The 23,223-nt window shown below is 34.7% G+C and overlaps 1 protein-coding gene across 6 annotated transcripts in view; it reads right to left on the reverse strand.

Annotated features, from left to right (window-relative positions):
• The window catches only part of ERBIN (erbb2 interacting protein), a 127,818-nt gene that overhangs the window by 72,529 nt on the left and 32,066 nt on the right, over positions 1-23,223 (reverse strand). For all 6 annotated transcript variants that reach the window (XM_019414366.2, XM_019414362.2, XM_019414363.2 and 3 more), the window contains 3 exons: positions 13,096-13,143; positions 8,190-8,387; positions 4,673-4,790 (listed from right to left, as the gene is read on the reverse strand). In XM_019414366.2, the coding sequence (XP_019269911.1) occupies positions 4,673-4,790; positions 8,190-8,378 (307 nt within the window). In that variant the 5' untranslated portion in view covers positions 8,379-8,387; positions 13,096-13,143. The remainder of the gene's footprint in view (positions 1-4,672; positions 4,791-8,189; positions 8,388-13,095; positions 13,144-23,223) is intronic.

The raw sequence follows: 23,223 nt of genomic DNA on the forward strand, positions 1-23,223 counted from the left end.
AAACCAGGAACTGCAAACTCAAATAATTATACGATCAAGGGATAATAGATGTATGATTTGACAAGGTATATAACATGAGTGATAAGGCCCATGGTAAGGCACAGTGAGTGCACCCCCAGTTACAGTCTACATCATTAACATACTTGGCAATGACAAGTGATCACTGGTCTAAATATTTTTAAGTTCCAGGTTAGTTTAACACATGGTTTTTCTTCTTTTTTTTTATCTTAAAATGACTTCCCAAGACATCGGTAATTTTCCTCATCATCAATTTAACTTCTCTGAACTTAAAGTGAAGAACCTTTGCCAGCAGTTGGTCCCCAATCATATTTTCTCAGGTTCAATGAACTGCTTTCTGTTTTCACCATGAACTTTCAATTCATTCTTCCTGGGCTTTTGGACTCAATTAAAAAGAAAGGCCTTATTTAACCTCTCTAGCATTCCCGTATCAGAAAGATCTGAACTACTCTTTCTGGTTTCTCTGGTTTTCTTACAATTTTCTGGCTTTCTATTCCATGTGCTCAAACAGATGAATTAACAAGTAGGCAGTCTTCATTTCTTTTATCTCCCCTTCCCAACCAGCATCCCCAATCAATTACTCTGGCAGAATATTTTAATCATCATCACCATTAGTCTTCTCAAGAAGGAAAGGCCATTTGAACACAAGAGATAAGAACTTCTCGAACACTAGTTGCTATTTGCAATGACTTGGGATAGCAGCTTGGTGAGCTTTTTCTTTCTTTAAAAAGCTAACAATAAACCAAAACTTTAGTCATAAAAGGAAGATTCACAAAGTCATATGACTTTACTCATAAAAAGAACACTCACAAGATGATGGAATTGTATAAAACAGGTTTTCAATATAAGCAGCAAGAAACGGCTGAAAAAAAGAAAGGGGGGGTGCCTGGGTGGCTCACTTGGTTGAACATCCAATTTCAGCTTAGGTCATGATCTAGCAGTTTGTGGGATCAGGCCCCATGTCAGGCTCTGCACTGACAGCGTGGAGCCTGCATGGGATTCTCTCTTGTTCTCTCTGTCCCTCCCTGTTTCTCTCAAAATAAATAAATAAACATTAAGAGAGAGAGAGAGAGAGAGAGAGAGGGAGAGAGAGAGAGAGAGGGAGAGAGAAAGACTACAGTCCAATGGGTTGCCATAACTCAAACACATTACTTTTAAAAGTTGCACAAAAGTCTAAAACACTGATTTAAGGGGCACCTGGGTGGCCCAGTCCATTAAGTGTCCAACTTTGGCTCATGTCATGATCCCACCGTTTGTGAGTTCGAGCCCTGCATTGGGCTCTGTGCCGACAGCTCAGAGCCTGGAGCTTCTTCAGATTCTGTGTCTCCCTCTCGTCCTGACCCTCCCCCACTCATGATCTGTCTCTCTCTCTCAAAAATAAATAATAAAAAAACATTTAAAAATAACATAAAATAAAACAGGATTAAATTAAATTAAATTATATTAAGTTAAATTAAATATTGATTTAAGGACTCTGCAGGACCATAATCACACCATTCTCAATTCAGAGTAATAAACCTGGGGTTAATGCATTTTCAGGAGGTATATGTTCATTACTGAGCCAAGTAATATTTTCTTTTTAATTTTTTTAACATTTAATTTTGAGAGAGAGAGCAGGGGAGGGGCAGAGAGAGAGGGAGACACAGAATCCAAGCAGGCTCAGGCTCTGTGCTGATAGCTCAGCATGATAGCTCAGCACGTGGGGCTTGAGCCCAGAGACCACAAGGGCATGATCTGAGCCTAAGTCGGACGCTTAACCAACTGAGTCACACAGGCGCCCCAAGCCAACTACATTTTCATACCATGACTGTGGCATCAATTTACCAGCCTTTCCCAGGTGCATACAATTGTATTAGTAATACTCAGGTCTCTTTCCTTATACCTTAACATCTCCCATTTAAAAAGATCAAAAAGTAGAAAACATAGCCCTTTAGAATGGAGGTTACATTTAATGACTTCTACTGTCACAATTCTATAATACTATGGAGCTGACTTAACTATCAGCATATGGAGAGCTACAAAGGCAATGGATTAAGTTCATTTACTTTGAAATTTATCAGGCAATACTTGTCATTCTACTAAGCACCAGGAATTGAAACTAATTTCAAACTGCCCTTAAAGAGAAGTTTCAAGCTGAGAAAATCTATTTAACCTAAATATAACCATGATGGGAAAAGTCACACAAATTAAAAACCAACTGACCTAAACTCTTCAAAATGGCAACGTCATGAAAAACACAAAAACATGGGCAAACTATTCCTGATTTTAAAAGATCAAAGAGACACAACTGAACGCTATGTGATCTTTAACTTTGGAGGTGGGGGAGGAAATAGCTAAAAGGGGCATTTTTAGGCAAGAGGGAAAATGTAATGTCAAATTTCTTGGAAGTGATAATGATATTATGGTTATATGTGAGGATTTCCAAGTTGTTGACAAATGCTACTTCCAGTATTTAATGGTAAAGTTCATGTCTGCAACCTAAAATGTTAAGTAAGTTTACTAAAAAGAAATTTTATATAAGCAACAATATATCTTTTCCTTGAACATTAAATTCAAAAATTCTTATTTTTAAAAAAGAAAGAAAGCAAATATGGCAAAATGCTAATGGTGGGTGAAACCATGAGCGTTCTGTCAATTCTTACGTAGGCTTTTATTTTGACTACGAAATTTTTGAAATAAATTGAAGAAAAACAGGATATAAATGAATCCAATCTAAAGGAAAAATTCTAAATTTTTATTTAAAACACATTTTTTCGAGGCACCTGGGTGACTCAGCCAGTTGAGTGTCTGACTTCGGCTCAGGTCATGATCTCACAGATGGTGAGTTTGAGGTCTGCGTCAGGCTCTGTGCTGACAGCTCAGAGCCTGGAGCCTGCTTCGGATTCTGTGTCTCCCTCTCTCTCTGCCCCTAACCCACTCACATCCTGTCTCTGTCTCTCTCAAAAATAAATAAACATTTAAAAAAAATTTTTTTTTTTAAAACACAGATTTTTTTTCATATAACAGAAAAATTTAACCATAAAGTTAAATGATTCAATAACAATCTTAAAAATTAAAACTTTTTTATGTGGATCATGAGAAACTTAACAGAAACCCATGGGGGAGGGGAAGGAAAAAAAAGAGAGGTTAGAGTGGGAGAGAGCCAAAGCATAAGAGACTCTTAAAAACTGAGAACTGAGGGTTGATGGGGGAGGGTGGGAGGGAGGGGAGGGTGGGTGATGGGTATTGAAGAGGGCATTTTTTGGGATGAGCACTGTGTGTTGTATGGAAACCAATCTGACAATAAATTTCATTAAAAAAAATTAAATAAAAAAAATTAAAACTTTTAAACTTAAAATTTATTGGCTATTGACAATTGAAACCCAGTAGAGCACTAACCACTGTAACCTGAACCTGAATCTAGAGTGCATATGGACACATTATACCTCCTTAAAAAGGATTTAATCCTTAAAAAGGTATAGATTTGATGATTTTCCTACAAAATATACAATTATTTGATATGGAATGCCCACAACTAAGATAATTAGGGCTTAGCAAATCAAGGCATGCAGTAAATGTATTTATTGACTTTTAAGTATTTTTTTTATGGCAATGGGTAGACACCATCGTTAATTAATTCCAAGTTAACTGTTAATTGTGAAAAGAGGATGAACTTTTTAATCGGTCCTAATGTGGTTTTCATAATGAGTCCTAAAACGTGGAATTGATATGTTGGAAAGATTACTCCTGGATATTCATATCATCAAGACAAAAAGTAACTCTGCAACCAAGAGCTATGGAATAGGATTGCTAGGCATTTACTGGTGCTACTGCACTAACTTTTGGACCTCGTTTATAAAGATTTTCTCCAAATGTTACAAAGAATTATATGAATATGACTTGGTATTTAGTGTTTGTTGAAGTCTTATCTTTTGACAGACCATTTAACATTTACTGTCTTGTGATTTGTTTTTGTAATTATGTAATAAATACATGCTCATTCTAAAATTTTCAAGTATCTACTTGTCTCTCTCAGACAAGATAAGCACTTAACATTTTGGAATGTATTTTCCCCGATGCTTTCAGTCTATATCAAACTAAACGTACTAAACCAAAACTGTATGCAGCAGGAGAATAGTCACCATGTCCTTTTATTTCTCATCATTAAATGTAATCCTAGGTCCTAATAAAGTACTTGGCAAAAACTGGTCTCTCAATAAAGATTTAAAGATGCTCAATTCATTTCTAATGTTGCACAACATTTTTTTAAACAGTTAAGACTATACCGTAAATATTTCATGTCCGTATTGATAGAGCTACATTAGATTCCACTCTATGACTGTACCAAACAGTGTCATGAACAATGAACACTACAGTTGTTAGTAGTTTCTCATCATTACAAACAAAAGGACAGTGAATATTTATAAATATATAAAGGTAAAGATATATAAATATGTACTTGCATGTATCCATAACATTTTAATTAAAAGGTCATTTAAAATTTTTTACATTTATTCTCCATAGTGCTTTAAGCTATCATATACGTAAGTTATATATATACAGAAGCTAATACAATAATACTTTTAAATTTTATATTTTTGTTTGTTAACACACAATAGAAATCTTAACAAAATAACGTGTCCCCACATAAGTCGGGGCGGGGGGGAAATCTTACCATTCTTGCTGACATCCAGTTCCCTGAGATTAATGAGATTTGCAATAGATGCTGGTAATGTTGTTAAATCATTGTCTGGCAAACTCAGTTTATGTAGAGACTGACAGTTAAAAAGTTGCTATTGAAACAAGGAAAGAAAAGTTTTTGATTATTTAAGTTTCCTTAAATATTTTATTTATTAACATTTATACAAAAAAATATTAGTGTAACTAAAACTGAATGAATTGTATCTACATAAATACCAAGAAAGATCTCTAATTGTTTCCTGCTATTATAGATCTGAACACAACTGAACTACTCAATCATTTACATATTCACACTTCGGCCCTAAGCAAAATGCACTTAATAAGAACAATTATATGGTTGTATTCTTGGTTGAAGTAGTAAAGAATAAGTGGCTATTAAATAAGCTAAAGTTTGAAACTTGTATTTCAAACATCCTTATTCCAAAACGAAAGTTTATAAAAATTAAATTCAAATAAGTACAATGGATTTAAAATGATTCAAAATAGGGGCACTTGCATGGTTCAGTTGGTTAAGCACCTAACTTTTGATTTCAGCTCAGGTTATGATCTCATGGTTTGTGAGATCGAGCCCCAAGTTGGGCCCTGTGCTGACAGCATGGAACCTGCTTGGAATTCTCTCTTTCCCTCTCTCATAAAAACAAAAACAAACAAACAAAGCTAAAAAACAAAAACACAGTTCTGATTTGGGAAAACAAAAAAATAAGGGAACAATAATCCTATTATGCTAAAATCACAATAATACATTAAAATATAATATATTTATTTAAATAAAATATATTTTAAATAAAATATATTCAACCAGAAGTGTAGGTAAATGGGTCACTTCTAACTTCCATACCAAAAAACTACAGACTATACGGAGCACAGAGAATTTTTAAGGCAATGAAAATACTCTGTATGATACCACAATCATGGAAACATTTCATTATACATTTGTCCAAACCCATAAATGTAGAACCATACTGCAAACTATGGACTGTGGGTGATTATAATTTTTCAACATAGGTTCAATTTTAATGTAAGCACCACTCTGCTAGAGTATGTTGACAATGCTGGAGGCTATGCATGTGTGGGAACAGTGTAGGTATATGAGAAATCTCGATTTTGCTGTGAACCTACAACTGTTTTTAAAATGTTAAAGTGTTTAGAAAAACAAACAAAAAACTGTTAATCAGGATGGCACTGAATAAGCCCTATTTGAGAAGAGCATTCTTCTAAAAATGGTAAGTTATGCTTAAGTGGTTCAGTTATTTGCACTTTCACAGCAAGCCTCTCTTTTCCCCTCAATCCTCAGACTGAGACCCTACTAGTACTTATTACAGAAAGAGACTACTCTTAGACTTTCAAGTTTTCCAAAATAACAAAAGGAAGATAAATTATTTTCTAAAGAACTATATAAGGAAAAAATAATTTACAAAGCACCTTATTACAACCTAGGGAAGTAATTTATAAACATACAACTGCAATCTTTAATATTTTATCCTTAGCCATACACAGATTTCTTTATAAGACAACCTTGGATGGCACTAGCTTTCAAAATATTTTTACTAGTGGCCACCGAAAGAAAAGCCTTTTTCAAAGGACTGCCATCCAGTATGTACACACAGAGACATTTAACACAAATATTTCATGCAACAATGGACACATGCAACACACTCTACTTTCTATTCTATTTCAAGTTAGGGTTGCCAGATGAAATTCGGACTTCAGGAAATAATAATTTTTAGTAGAAGTATGTCCTATTTATTGCATAAAACACTTACATTAAAAAATTATTCACCATTCATTTAAAAATTATAATTTCAGGGGTGCCTGGGTGGCTCAGTTGGTTGAGTGTCCGACTTCAGCTCAGGTCATGATCTCATGGTTCGTGAGTTGGAGCCCTGTGTCGGGCTCTGGGCTGACAGCTCAGAGTCTGGAGCCTGCTTCAGATTCTGTGTCTCCCTCTCTATCTGCCCCTCCCCCCACTCATGCTCTGTCTCTCTCTGCCTCTCAAAAATAAAGAAACGTAATAAAAAAAATTATAATTTCACTGGGTGTCTTCTATTTTTATCTTCTAAATCTGCCAGTGCAAATCATAGTTTGCTTTTTGGAAATGCCACACATATTTATGAACCATCAGTGCCTCTCTACACAGTTGTGATAAACACTACTGTTTGGGTAGTAAAACATTCTAACAATTAAATCTATTGCAGTTTTTCCATAATAAACAAGAAACTGAGTTGAGAATGAAGAGGGATTAGGATTTAAGGGAAAACAAGTAGCCACTGAAAAATTTTGATAATGTGAGAGGACAGATGTTTCATGGCAACAAACCAACTTTCTCCCTCTAGTTATTCTTACATTTCAGAAAAGTTAAGTTCTCGGGCACCTGGGTGGCTGAGTTGGCTATACAACCGACTCTTTTTTTTTTTTTTTTTTTTTTAATATAAGTTAGTTAACATAGAGTGTAATAATGGCTTCTGGAGTAGAATTTAATGATTCGTCACTTACATACAACCCCCAGTGCTCATCCCAACAAGTGTTCTCCTTAATGCCCATCACCCATTTAGCCCATCCCCCCATCCAACACCCCGTGAGCAACCCTCAGTTTGTTCTCTGTATTTAAGTGTCTCATGGTTTGCCTCCCTCTCTGTTTTTATCTTATTTTTCCTTCCATTTATTTCAGATCAGGTCATGATCTCGGTTTGTGACATTGGCTTGTTTGGGATTCTCTCTCTTCCTTCCCTTCCCCACCCCATTCATATTTTCCTCGCAAAATAAATAAACTTAAAAAAAAAATTTAAGTCGCAAAAGGAATAATATGTCTAAAAAACTGTTTAATAACAAAAAATATTATATGACAACCAAAAGGACAATTTATTCTCAATCGCAATAATATAGACCAATGTCTGATAAAAACTACAAAAAGAAAACATTAATTTTAATGATTTGTTCAGCTAAATCTACTGGCTGCCAAAACTGTATAGTCTTACTCTCTCTCGCTGGCTATAAAAAACTGAAATTAAACATAAAATTTTAATTATTTACTTAAATATTCAAGCAACTGGCTTGAAGACACAAAGTTTAAAATTCTATTTTACAAAATTCTTAATTGTGTTGCATACCCTAAGATAAAATTAAACTAGAAAAAAAGATAAGAAACAAAGAAAACAATGAAAACACATATATATTGGCAGCATTATGGCAACAATGGGAATATTATATTCTATGCATAAAAATAACCACAGGCAATTCTTTTTTTTAAATTTTTTTTAATGTTTATTTTTGAGAGAGAGACAGAATGCGAGTAGGGGAGGGGCAGAGAGAGAAGGAGACACAGAATCTGAAGCAGGCTCCAGGCTCTGAGCTGTCAGCACACAGAGCTGGTTGTGGGGCTTGAAGCTAGGAACTGTGAGATCATGATCAGAGCTGAAGTCATGCACTTGACCAAATGAGCCACCCAGGCACCCCAAACCAAAGGTAATTCTTAAAAGATAGTATTAACATACCTTTGGAAGCTCTTCAATCTGATTAGCATCTAAATAGAGTTCCTCCAAAGTTTTCTCAAAAGTAAAAATCTCTTTGGGAACCTGTTCCAAACTGCAATGAGAATAATCAAGGGTAGTTACAGTCTCCTCTTCCCCTCGTAGACACCGACATGGTACCAACCGCACAAACAAACTTCGTTTTGTAGTCATTTTTAGACACTGCAATATTCAAATAAAAATAAATTTAGTTATACATATTATAGCCAACAATTTTTCAAAACAAATAATTCCAATTCATTTATCACAATTTATATATCAAAGTATCTTCTCCTTTACACACATCCAATGGAATATATTTAACATTGTTTTACTATCTAAATTTATATATATTTATATACTGAATTTCAAATGAACTCAAGTACTTTCCTACTTTAAAAAAATGACCTGTTAAATAACCACTTATATGCTTCTGTAAGAACCATGCTTGACGAGTCTTGCTTATACTCAACTAGAAAATCCTAATACAACAAAAAGATTTCCCTAAGAGCTATTTTTTAATTAAGGTAAGAGCTATTTTTTAATTAAGAATTTGACTCTATGCAGTTTTGAGTAGGAAGTAGGAAGTTTTGAGTTTTGATCTTCCACATCAAAATTCCAGTACATGCCACATTTATTTTGTTCCAATTAAATATTGGCCTTTTAATTTTTCTAAAGAATTTAAAAGTCTTATATTTGTGTAAGGTTACACATTAGAGAATAAACTGGCTTCATTAAAGTGTATACCAATCTCACTGTTTCAAACTAAATGGGGGAAAGGTTTAATTCTGAATTAGTGAAAATTTTCTAGGCTAATTTTATTAAAAATACAGTGTGTACACATAGGTTAATTCCAACTGGTCTAAGATTATATTACCAAAGAAAACCTACTTCAATAAATAAGATTGACTGCCAATCAGTAATCAATTCTTTGTAAAATGATAAATTCTTGCTTTGAACAGATGACTATTAGAGTAATAGATTACTTCCAACCAGGGCCAAGACTAGGTTGAAACCAGTGAAGTAATTACCTCAAGCACAAAATATAAGAAGCACCAAAACAATGCAGTAATCAAATTAAAAATTTTAATGTATTATTTAATTAAGATCACTGAAAAATGATCTGTTTATGAACAAAATGACTATTTTTAAAATAAACACAGGATTGGTATTACAAACTTTTTTATTTTGGCTTAGGTTTTTTTATTTTTTTTTTAATGTTTATTTATTTTTGAGAGAGAAAGACAGAGTGCAAGCAGAGGAGGGGCAGAGGGTAACACAGAATCCAAAGTAGGCTCCAGGCTCTGAGTTCAGCACAGAGCCCCAGTCGGGGCTCGAATCCATGAACCATAAGATCATGACCTGAGCTGAAATCGGATGCTTAACCAACTGAGCCACGCAGACACCCCTATTTTGCCTCAGGTTTCAATATGGCTCAGCTAGGCACTGCTTCTAACAGTTCTATTTCAAATTACATGATATTCTTAAAATGTTTTACAACAATAAGTGTTCCACCTGCAATCTTTTAAAAAATATGACTATTCTTAGTCAATTTATATGCCAGGCACTGTGCTAAGTTCTTTAGGTAAAATATATGTATATTCTCATTTCAACCTGCTATACCTTTCCAACACATATACTATAATCCCTATTTTTCCATAATAAAACTGATTCTATGCTCTTATTACATTAGACTGCTTCTCAATATATAATGATACACTTGAACTCAGCTTCTCGAAATGATTAAAATATCAATAGGACTTTATTACGCACTTCTTCATAGTTTACAAAAACAAAATACTGATGGAGCTCAGAACACAACACTCCAAGGTATGGCACCTTGACATACTGAATATTTTACACTTAAAGAGTCTGAGAAAACAGCAGAAGCAGGAAGGTCATGCTAGCTTACCCTTACACTTCTCTCCTGAAACAGATCATAAAATCCTTATGTGACAGGGGCCTTCCTTATACCTGGAGGAAAATAGCAGCCCCATCTCTGAAGAATGGAGAAAAGTCCTAAAAAACGGGCTTTACTAAATTTCCCCCACTTTACTACACTTACCTCATACTCTGACCTATCATACTTCTACACAACTCTACACTCTTCAACAAATGTAGTATAAAAATATTAAGTTTTAATGGTTTCTTTAGGTCCTTACTCGTTATGAAGGCTCCTGTGCCACTTAAAACTTGCATTAAATAGGGGCACCCGGGTGGTTCAGTCAGTTAAGCATCTGACTTTTGGTTCAGGTCATGACCTAGCCAAGTGAGTTCAAGCCCCATGTCAGGCTCTGTGCTGACAGCTCAGAGCCTGGAGCCTGTTTCAGAATCTGTGTCTCCCTCTCTCTCTCTGTGCCATTCCCCCACTCATGCTGTCTCTCTCTTTCTCTCTCAAAAATACAAAAAACATTAAAAAAAAAATTAAAACACTTGCATTAAATAAATTTGCATGCTTTCTCCTGTTAATCTGTCTTTGTAAGTTTACTCTTTAGACCCAGCCAAAGACCCTAAAAGAGTCAAAGAAAAAGTTTTCCTCCCCTACACTATGGTGTTAAACAAAAGTTTCTACTACATAATATCTTTGTCTCATGGGAATATAACATACAGCATGGTGACTGTAATTAATAATAATACTGTACTGCATATTTGAAAACTGCTGAGAGAGATCTTGAAAGTTCTCATGGAGGGGTGCCTGGGTAGCACAATCAGGCATCCAACTTCGGCTTAGGTCATGAACTCACAGTCTGTGGGTTGGAGCCCCTCTTTGCGCTCTATGCTGATAGCTCAGAGCCTGGAGCCTGCTTTGGATTCTGTGTCTCCCTCTCTTTCTGCCCCATCCTGCTTGTGCACTCTCTCTCTCTCTTTCTCCCTCTCCCTCTCTGTCTCTCTCAGAAATAATAAATGAATAAACTTAAAAAAAATTCTAAAAAAAATTTCTCATTGTAAGAAAAAAATTTGTAACTACACATGGTAATGAATGTTAATTAATTAGATTTATTGTGGTGGACATTTAGCAATATATACATATAATGAATCATGTTGTACACCTGAAATGAATATAATGTTACATGTCCATTATACTTCAATACAAAAAAAACTTTGTCAACAAAGAAATATCCAGAAAAGTTTACTGAGTGCTTATTAATAATCTATGTTTATATGAAGGTGTGTTTTACTGCCAAGAATAAGCAGTTTTATTGACCTAATGAGAATTTCATTGCTAAAGGGGAATTTAGCTTATACTTGTGTGTTTATGGGATAGCAAAAATAAAAGATTCCAAAAATGAATATGAAATTTCTTGCTGCAGGGATTCTAAGATTTCAACTGATAATGAGTTAAGACGACACTTAAGAACAATGGGGAATTCAATCTGCTCTTTCCAATATGGTAGCCACTGGACACATAGCCATTTTAACCTTAAAATTCAAGTTAAATCAAATAAAGTTAAAATCCTCTTTTATCAGTCACACTACGCACATTTTAAAAGTTCAACAGCCACATGTGGCTAGTGGATACTATACTCAGTAAAAGAAGATTGAGAACATTTCTATTAGTGCAGAAAGTTCGATGGGGCAATGTTGGTTCAATGTTTGAAACTATTGCTCTGGTTCACCATATTACAACTACTATATGCTTTTATTTATATAATATGATAGTACCCCAAAACTTGGAAGATAGGGCCTAAAAATCCCAGAAATCATAATGGATTTGGGACTATAACTGGGCATGAAATGTTTATTACCAAATATATGTAACTTAAAAGAACGTATTTATTTGAGATGTTGTCATGCGTGCAGCACACTTGAAGCACAAGACAATTTACAAGACAGAATGTGTTCTTTTTATTGCTTATTTATTTTGAGAGAGAGAGCACCAGCATGTGTACACGAGATAGGGAGGGGCAAAGAGAGGGAGAGAAAGAATCCCAAGCAGGCTGCACATTCAGCACTGAGTCCAAAGCGGGCTTGATCTCACCATCCAGAGATTATGACCTGAGTCAAAATCGAGAGTCAGATGTTCAACCGAATGAGCCATTCAGGCACCCCCAGAGTAAAGGTTAACGAAGGTAAAACAACATCCAAGGTTCTTCTGTAGTGCTAACCATAGATCATGTTGCAGACAGATAGTCAGAAATTCTAAAACATATCAGAAGAGAAAATGAATTCAGAAAAGGAAGATTAGGGGCACTTGGGTGACTCAGTTAGTTAAGGCTCCGACTCTTAGTTTCGGCTCACTTCATCATCTCAGTTAGTGAGTTTGAGCCCCACATTGGGCTCTGTGCTGGCAGCGCGGAGCCTGCTTGGGATTTTCTCTCTCTGCCCCTCCCCTACTCACGCTATCTCTGACTCTCTCAAAATTAATAAATTTTAAAAAACTATTAAAAAAAAAAAACGAAGATCAGATGCTTTAGGAAAAAGGTTACATCTTAAGTAAAAACCTCTTGTTGACAGAGGCTACGAAGAAAGCAGTTTAGACCTTAAATTCAGGGGGCCTCAAGCCAATACAAAAATGGACCCTAATTTAGCAGACTAAAACTGCTGATTGTTAAGAAAGGAAAGGGACCTTAATTATTGAGGGCACAGGAGTAAAATACCATATGAAAGAAATAAATGAATAGTAACAACGAAAGAGATCCTCCCTTACACAATACTATTAGGAAGTAAACCAAAGGAAGAAAGCCCGGTCAGGTTTGAAAAGAAGTGATCAACTTGGGGAATGTTCATAAGAATTTTAATGTAATGGTAAGTAAGAGCCACTTTATAAACCACCTGGGACACATAAAAAATATTCTAATCAAATGCAGAAAGAGAAGCCAACCAAGAAAAAAGTCATAATAATAATACAAACAAAAGAATAAGACTAACAAAAGAAATTAAAGCTACTTACCACTGGGTTGAAGTTCTCTCTCTGATGTTTCTTAATTGAGCCAACATTCTATGGAAACGAAAAGAAACAAAATTAACAATAAAAATAGATCTTTATGATTTTAAGGATCATCTCTTCTAATTTATTTGCCTCAAAATGTAAGTTAAAATTATCAAAAATTCACCAGTGTAAACAAACAAATTTGCTATCTTCTAAATACAAAAGTAGCTTCTTAACCACTGATTTTTAGTACATTTGTCAACTATGGCAAGCCCTTACGTTTATCAAATACCAAATGCCTATCTACCATTAAAATCCCATTTATTTGAACCTACTGAAAAATAATAATTTTTTTCTAAGCAAAACAAATTCTAATTACCAATTATATTTTAATTTAGTAGTTTTTGATTGTTTTGGGAGGCATAAAATGCTAAATGCTGATCAGATTCTATTCCTTCCTTTCCAGAAATTTTACTTTGTTCATGGTGGTAATGGACCCAGCTAAATATCCACAACTGAGCCTTCCAAAAAGGGTACACAGGGGTTAGATGACATGGTTGAGATCAGTGACATATGAAGTCTGCTTTGGGGATGGAATGAGGTTGGTTACGGGCAGACATTTGTTTTCCTTATCCTGGGACAGATGTAAACATGTCTACTGCTGCAACCATAATCCTATGACCATAAGTTAACAAGTGTGAGTATTAGAAACCAGCTAATAAGCCTGACAAAGTAGAAAGACAAAACAAGCTGGACCAATGTTAACTACTGCCTACTTCTGAATGTCTTGATATGTAAGAAAACTAAATCCCCCACTTTCTTAAGCCATTGTGAAGTTTTCTGCATGTACAGCCAATACATTACAAAGTGAAACAGCCTGAACTTGAAACAGTAACATTAACAAAAATACATCATAACCTTTCTATTAAAAATTTGGTAATATTCATAAATTTGTGTTCCAAAATTTTAGAGTCACCCTAAATTTATTGGGCTATTTTCCCCCATGCTAAATGGTTTAGTACTACTTAGTTGTTTAAACTTCACCACAAATTCTACTTGTAACACATGCTACAAAAAATACCTTTGTGTATAGCAAGCAAAGATGGTCACTAAATTTGTCATTCAACATACTCCTACATATGTGACAGTCTGGTAGAACAGAATTGCCAATAAGCTGAACCAGAATAACACTATATGCAAGAGCAGTTTGGAGAGAGCCTAGATGAGATATCTGTGTTTAGAAATGTTAGTTTAAAATACCTGAAAGATGTCCTAGTGGGATCCTTAGTAAGCAGCTGAATATGGGCATTCAGAGATGTGGGGACAGATCCAAACTGAGAATATAAATTTGGAAGTCATCTGCCTACAGATGATATTTAAAGCAATGAATTTAGATGAAAGCATCAAGAGCATGAGCACAGACAAAAAAGAGAATAGGGCCAATGATTAAGCCCTGAAATATTACAAAAATAAGAGATCAGAAAGGAGAGATAGAACAAGCAAAAGACACTGAAGAGAAGCAATGAGTCCAAGTAATATCCTAAAGGCAAAGTGAGAAAAAAAAATGTTTCAAGATGAAAGAAGTTATCAACTATGTTAATCAGAATTTAAGAACTGTCACTGTGGGGGCGCCTGGGTGGCTGAGTCGTTTAAGTGTCCGACTTCGGCTCAGGTCATGATCTCACAGTTCATGAGCTCGAGCCCTGTGTCAGGCTGTGTGTTCACAGCTCGGAACCTGGAGCCTGCTTCGGATTCTGTGTCTCCTTCTTTCTCTGCCCCCTCCCCCACTTGTGCTGTGTCTCTATCAAAAATAAATAAATGTAAAAAAAAAAAATTTTTTTTTTTAAGAAAAAAAAGAACTGTCATTGTGTATTAAAGTAAGTCAGTGGTCATCTTGACAAGATCATTTATTATGGAGTGGTGGAAACAAAATAATGTTGGAGGTTAATGAAGAAAAAAGAGGATAACCTGACATAACAAATACAGATAATTCGGGTACTTTGGCTAAAAGGACATTAGAAAAATAGAGCAGTAGCGAGAGTAGAATGTGAATCAGGAGTCACAACAGCTGATTTGTAAGCAATTGGAATAATCTAATTAGAAGAGCCCACTGGTAAATTTTTTAAAAATGTTATTTTGAGAGAGAGAAAGAGAGACAGAAGAGAGAGAGAGAGAGAAGGAGATGGGGGCGGAGGGATGGTGAGCAGATAGAGTGGGAGACAGAATCCCAAACAAACTCTGCGTTGTCAGCTCAGAGACTGATATGGGGCTTCGTCTCCCAAACCATGAGATCATGACCTGAGCTGAAATCAAGAGATAGACACTTAACTGAGTGAGCCACTCAGGCAGCTTCTTTTTAAGAGCCCACTGGTAAATTTTTATAAAGAGATTTGGGCAACAATTCATAGATTGTCATAGCAAGATCTCCCACCAATAAAGAAACTGCTCATGAGGAGGAAAAGAAAAGAAAACAAAACAGACCTTGGGTGCAATGGTATAACTAGCCAAATAAAACACACATAGGGTATTTTTCAAAAATATAGATTATTATAACTTCTTTCAAGAGATTCTTATTTTGGAGATTAGATATAAAACTTAAGATTCTTTATTTTAAAGTGCAGATGTACTTCTTTTTCTCCAACATTCTCAACAATTATAAACACATGCTCAATCTTATTTCATCTATGCTCAAACCACCATCTTTTTTCCCTCTCCATTCTCTGCTATTATTTTGACAAACTCTTAGCTTGGATTACTGTAAAGAATGAAAAGTGAAGTCACTATAAAAGTTTTTAAAAATACAGTACATTATATTTTCCTATTGATTTGAAGAGATCACACAATATATCTAACTAGATTTGACAGAAATTTCAATGTTGGACTAATCTTTCTAAATGAGTTCAAAAGTTAAAATGTAGAACAAAGGGTCCTCGGGCATGCCCACAGCTATTAGTTGACACTTAGTGGTTGTATAAGATCATTTTAGTTTAATCATGGCTATCACAGTTGTTTGCTAATTTATATTTGGTATACTTGTCCTTAGTTCTGAGGCAATTTTATAAAGGACACTATTAACTCATTATGGGTAAGTACATGAATAGTAAACAATGAAAATAGTGATAAGAAAGAAAAAAAAAAGGTAAGAAACTTATTCAATGAAAAAAGTATAAATGCTATTAAGAACATTTGATCCTGAAGGAAAAAATCAATAACTGAATGTATAAAATGTGCTATGCCTACAACATACAGCAGGAAATGAGAAAGGAGTCTGATCAAATAGCTAAGTTTCACTTATGGCTATAAGACCAACATCAATGTCTGAACTTTACTGGCCTGATTCTAATCTAGTAGAAATATGAGTTTCTTCAATATCAGCACTACTAATCCAATTTTCATATCAAATGACGGTTAGCCTCAACATGTTTTTAAAAAATATTACATACATAATAGTAGTAGACATACAAATAGAAGTTACTAAAGAGGTCCACATTTGCAAAAATTTCCATTTTTACATTTCTACATATTACTTACATAATGAAATAGATCCTTATAGTCTGGAAACTGTATACATCCATGTAACCAACAGCAATGAAGATGTAAAATCAAATACTATGGTGAAAAAAAAAGGGGCAAGAGTGGGTATCCTTGTTTCATTCCTAATCTTAGAAGAAAGATTTTCAGCTTTTAACCGAGTAGAATGTCAGCTGTGGGCTTGTCATATATGGCCTTTATTATACTGAGGTATGTTCCTTTTATACTCACTTTGTTGAGAATTTTTACCATAACTGGATGTTGAATTTTTGTCAAATGTTTTTTCCACATTTACTAAGATGATCATTATGATTTTTACCCTTCATTTTGTTAATATAATACATCACACGGACTGATTTAAGGACGTTGACCCATCTTTACTTCCCTAGAATAAACCTCACTTGATCATAGTGTATGATCCTTTTAATGTATTGCTCAATTCAGTTTACTAATATTTTCTCGAGGATTTTTACATCTATGTTCATCAGGAATATAGCCCTGTGATTTTCTTTTCTTTTGGCATCTTTCTCTGGCTTTGGTATAAAGGCAATGAAAGCCTCATAAAGTAAGTCTGTAAGACTTCCCTCCCCTTATATTCTCTGGAAGAGTTTGAAAAGGATAGGTATTAATGCTTCTTTGAATATTTGATAGAATTCACCAGTGAAGCTATCTAGTCCTAGCTACAGCAATCAGGCAAGAAAAAGAAATAAAAGGCATCCAAACTGGAAAGCAAAAAGTAAAAATGTCACTATTTGCAAATGACATAATAGTATATACAAAAACCCTAAAGACTTCATCAAAAAACTATTAAACCTAATTAAGTGAATTCAGTAAAGTTGCAGGATACAAAAATCAGTTGAATTTCTAATAAGAAATTTTCAGAAAAAAAAAAAAAAGACAACAATCCCATTTACAATTGTATCTAAGAATAAAATACCTAGGAATAAAGTTAATGAAGGTGAAAGATCTGAATATTGAAAATTCTAAAACATTAATGAAAGAAATTAAAGACACAAATAAATGAAAAGCTATTCCATACTCATAAACTAGAAGAATCAGTAGGAGTACAATGTCCATACTATCCAAAGCAATCTAAAGATTCTTTTTTTTTTTTTTTAATGTTTGTTTATTTTTGAGACAGAGAGAGACAAAGCATGAATGGGGGAGGGTCAGAGAGAGGGAGACACAGAATCCGAAGCAGGCTCCAGGCTCCGAGCTGTCAGCACAGAGCCCGACGCGGGGCTTGAACTCACGGACCGTGAGATCATGACCTGAGCCCAAGTCGGATGCTCAACTGACTGAGCCACCCAGGCGCCCCAGCAATCTAAAGATTCTATGCAATCTCTATCAAAATCCCAATGGCATTTTTCAAAAAATTAGCATAATCCTAAAATTTGTACGATAGCACACAAAACAAGAAAACAAATTCCAAAGAGCCAAAGTAATTTTGTGAAAGAACAAAGGTAGCAGCATCATAGTTGTGATTTCAAAGTATATTACAAAGCTATAGAGCTACAGTTATTAAAACAACATAATGCCATAAAAACAGAGAGACCAATGGAACAGAACACTCAAAAATATATCCATTCATACACAGTCAATTAATTTACAACAAAGGAGCCAAGAATATACAGTCCCTTCAATAAATGAGAGTGGGGACAAAACTGGACAGTCACATGCAAAAGAATGAAACTTGACCACTATCTTAACATTGTACATAAAAATTAACTCAAATTGGGATTAAAGACTTAAACATAAGACCTAAAACCATAAAACTCCTAGAAGAAAACACAGGTAGGTAAGCTTCTTGACTTGGTGATGATTTTTTTAATCTGACACCAAAAGCAACAAAAGCAAACATAAGTAGGACTACATCATACTAAAAAGTCTCTAGCACAGCAAAAGAAACCATCAACAGAATGAAAAGGTAACCTATAGAAGAGAAGAAAATATATGCAAGCCATATATCTGGTAAGAGGCTAGTATTCAAAATATAGAACTTCTATACTTAAATGACAAAAAAAAAAATCCAATTAAAAATGGGCAGAAGGTCTGAACAAATGCTTTTCAAAAAAAACCATACAGATGGCCAACAGATACAGGAAAAGATGTTCAACATCACTAATCATCAGAGAAACTATTTGTACATCATAAGATTATCACCTCTCACCTTTTAGAATGGATATTATCAAAAAGACAAGAAGTAACAAGTATTGGTAAGGACTTGGAGAAAAGGGAACCCTTCTGTACTTTTAATGAGAATGTAAATTGGCACAGCTACTATAGAAAACAGTATGAAGGTCCCTCAAAAAAAAAAAAGTGATCCGGTCATATGATCCAGCAATTCCATGTGCGGGTATTTACCTGAAGAAAACAAAAACACTAACTCATAAAGATTTATTCACACCCATGCTCACTGCAGCACATGCAGGCGCAGATACATGCATATTACTCAGCCATAAAAAAGAAGTGAGATCTTGCCAATTTGCAATAACTTGGATGGATGGATCTTGAGGACATTGGGCTAAGTTAAATAAGTCAGACAGAGAAAAACAAATACCATTTGATCTCTCTTATATGTGGAATCTAAAACCAAATAAAAACAAACAAAAAAAACTCCTATATGTAGAAAACAGATTGGTGGTTGCCAGAGGTGGGGGAGGGGGTTGGGAGAAATCGGTAAAGGGGGTCAAAAAGTTAACTATATACATACATACATACATACATACATACATACATACATACATAAAATCCTTCCATCGCCTCAGCTGGTTCCCATCAACACCCTAGGCAAGTCAACCTGTCCTGAATAAGACTGCCTTAACATTTGTGTACAAGTATTATAAGAATGTAGCCTTTGGTTCTCATGGATAAATACATGGAAGCAAAATTGCTGGGTCATAGTCTTTATTTAATTATATGTATTTTTTTTAAGTTGTTTTACAAAAAAGTGGTTTTATCATTTAACACTCCCTGAGTTTTGGTTACATTTTCAACAACACTTGATACTATGTCTTTCTTAATTTTAACCTATGTAATCGGGTGCATAGCCGTATCTCATTGTATTTTTGTTTTGCCCTTCTGTAATTACAAATAGCATAGCAGAGCCTCATATATACTTAGACCTTATTTAGATGGTAAGACACTGGAATGCAAGCCCTGACAACCTCATGCGATAAAACTTTTGGAGAAGAGAGTGATCAAATTTTGCATATGGGAGGAAAGTAAATTATTGTGCACTGTGTTGGAAAACAACTCCCCTTGAACATCTCACATTTCTGCATGGTCTGGGTTCTTTGAGCAATGTCATTTACAGCCAATTTAATATGCTTGTATAAAGAAACATTCTAAGATAATAATGCTTAGCAACATTAAGACAGCCCAATTTCCTCTCTTGAGATTTGCTTAAATTCCAGATTAAAGATAAGGTTTTTGTCTCTTACTTTCAGAGGAAAGGACCAGACTCATCATCAGTGGTACTATGTAAGATCAGAGTTTCCCAATTTGGGCTTCCTCTCCTGCAATGCACAGTACTGCTCCTACAGGAATCATCTGACCCTCACTGTGTAGCCATGTGAAGATTAAGACTCAGGTAATTGACACAAGATATGCCCTGGTCCCTGCTTTTGTAGTGAGTAATAAATTATTTGTCTCTGATCTAGAGGTCTTGTGTCTTCTGATAGGTTAACATACTAGCTTGTAAACAAGGTAAAATCTAGACCCTTCACTGTTTTCTTACTTAACCACATAAGAAACATGGCCACAGTGTTCTATACCACCCAAGATCAAAGACTGAGTCCATTTCCCCATTCCTTGAATTCAGACTGACCTTGTGACTTGCTTATATGGCAGTTTGTTAGGCAAATAACAGTACCTATGCCTCAAGATTTAAAACGTCTACTTTTACCTTCTTTGAATGTTGCCCTGAGAACATGATGTTATAAAGCAGCATGGGATAAAAGACCACAATGCTGATTCACAAATTCAAGAGAACATAAATGGCTGATTTTTTAAGCCACCAATCTTCATAAGTTTATCAACTATATTGGTTTTTCTCAAAGAGGAAACTTTACACTTTGTTCATTTTCTTTTTTTAAATTTTCCAATGTTTATCTTTGAGAGAGAGACAGAGCATGAGTGGGGGAAGGGCAGAGAGAGAGGTTAGACACAGAATCCAAAGCAGGCTCCAGGCTCTGAGCTGTCAGCAGAGCCGGATGCCGGGCTCAAACCCACCAACTGTGAGATCATGACCTGAGCCAAAGCCGGACGCTCAACTGACTGAGCCACCCAGGCGCCCCAGCACTTTGTTCATTTTCTTAAGGTAAGTTTTCTATTTCACACATTTCATTTTTTTCTATGTTTTCTGCCTTTTATTTATTTTGAATTTGTCTCTTTTTTCTGTGTCTTCAGGTAAAGATTAAATAAATGATTCTAATACTTTTTTCTTAAAGATTTAAAGATACAAATTCTCTTGAGCTATACTTCATAAATTTTGATGCTTTGTTAATTTAAAATGCTTTCAATTTTTCCATTTGATTTATTATTTTACCCATGGGTTATTCAGAATCATCTTAATTCAATATGTGGAGATCTACTAAACCTTATTTTGTTTCTGATTTCAAATTTAATTCCATTATAGTCAGAGAACCTAGAGTTTCTAATCTTTGCAGTATTCTGAAGCTTTCAGACAGCCCCACAAAAAAATCTATCTTGGTGAGTGTTTCATGTGTGCCTGAAAGTCACATTCTGCATCTCTTGGGTATAATGCTTTATAAATGTTGATTAGGTGAAATTGGTTGATAGTGGTGTTCAAATCTTCTATACCCTTACCAATTTGTAGCATTCTTTTCCTACTAAATATTGAAAGTACTAAAATCTCTATCAATGTAAATAAGTCTATTTCTCCTTTTATTACTGTCAATTTTTATCTCATGTATTTTGAAGCCCTGTTATATAGAGTGAATACATGTTTAGGGTTCTATCTTCTTGATAAATGGACCCTTTTATCATTGAAAGATGTTCTTTTTCTCTGCTAACAATCCTTGCCTTGAAATATATTTTGCTTGGTATAACTATAGCCATAGGAGCTTTCTTTTGGTAAATATTAATGTGGTTTATCTTTTCCCATCTATTACTTTTAACCAAGTTTGTCTTTATATTTAAAGTGTCCACTTGTATGAAGCATACAGCTAGTAGGTCTTACTATTTTATCCAATCTGACAATTTTTATGATTTGATGGCAGGCTTAGACAGTTTATACTTAATATAATTACTGATATGTCTTAATTTAAGATTATTTCTATTTTCTATTTGTTCTTTGTTCCTCTTTTTTCCTGAGTTCAAATAATGCTATTGTCCCCCATTCTATCTCATTTTATGGCCTTTTTGTTGTAATTTTTTCTGGTTCCTCTAGGAATATACAGAGTGCACTCTTAATTCATATAGTCCATATTCAAATGTTATGCCACTTCACATATGATCGAAGAAATTTATACTTACATTTATTTTCTTCCATATTTTAAGCTATTGCCATACATTTTACTTCTACATATTATAAATCTTATAATATTTTTTGCTTTACACTATCAACTGTTATTTATATAAATTTAAAAACTAGAAAACAGAATTTCATATTTATTCACACACCAATTCCTTCAGTCTGTTTCTTACTACAAATTTGCTGGTAAGCCTTTTTAAGCAAGTTTTTTCTAAGATACTGCATTTTTCAGTTCTTAGAATGTGCATTTGGCTGTCAGGTTGTCCATTACTCTCCTGAAATACCCAATCCCTCATATCCTGCAAATTGCCTTAAAATCCTTGTCTCTTAATTCTAATAACTGGGTCATCTGTAAGTTTGCTTTTGTTAACTATTTTCTCTTAATTATATAATCACATTTTCCTGTTTCTTTGTATGTTTCATAATTTTTCATAGTATCCTAGACGCTGTAAGACTAAAGTTGAGAATTAAGCACAATACTTTTTTGTTAAGTCTTCCTGTTTTCCCAGAGAGTCTACAATCTTCTCTCCAGATAGATGACTGATAATTCATTTTACTAGTAGAAATCAATTTGAGCTGAAACTGGCTGCAACTTTATTTAGATTGAATTCATCTGTGATCAGTTCAACTTACAACTTCTCTATCCCAAACACAGCCAAATTTTTTATCTTGTCAATCTGTGGTATAAGGAATTTGGGATGCAGTTCCAGGTATTTTTTCATTTAGTTTACCTTTAGATTCAAATCCAGCAGAGTCCCACAGCTCAAGAGTTCCACAACTCAAAGTCCCACAAGTCAATATCCTCATTAAATTTTCAGGACTACACCTTTCTCTAAGCCGTTCAACCCCTCCTTTACTGCTGCTTCAAGACAAAATTCAAGGCAGATAGAATTTATCAGCCTTAATGATTTATTTTGCCTTTGGGGCTCCATCAGATTCTTATCCCTTCTCCAAAGTCCACATGTCATTCAAAAATTGATTAGTTATCCTCATTCCTTCAGTCTTTCCATTTATGGCATGACCTATACTGATACCAGGCACATGTAGCCAGGCAGGGAAGTTGGTGTACTCTTGATTCACCTAGGAGAGGTTCATTATCTCTGGAATTCAGTTCACTAAGG

Source organism: Panthera pardus, unplaced genomic scaffold (genome assembly GCF_024362965.1).
Source record: "Panthera pardus isolate Hobbes unplaced genomic scaffold, ASM2436296v1 HiC_scaffold_2, whole genome shotgun sequence".
NCBI lineage: Eukaryota > Metazoa > Chordata > Mammalia > Carnivora > Felidae > Panthera > Panthera pardus.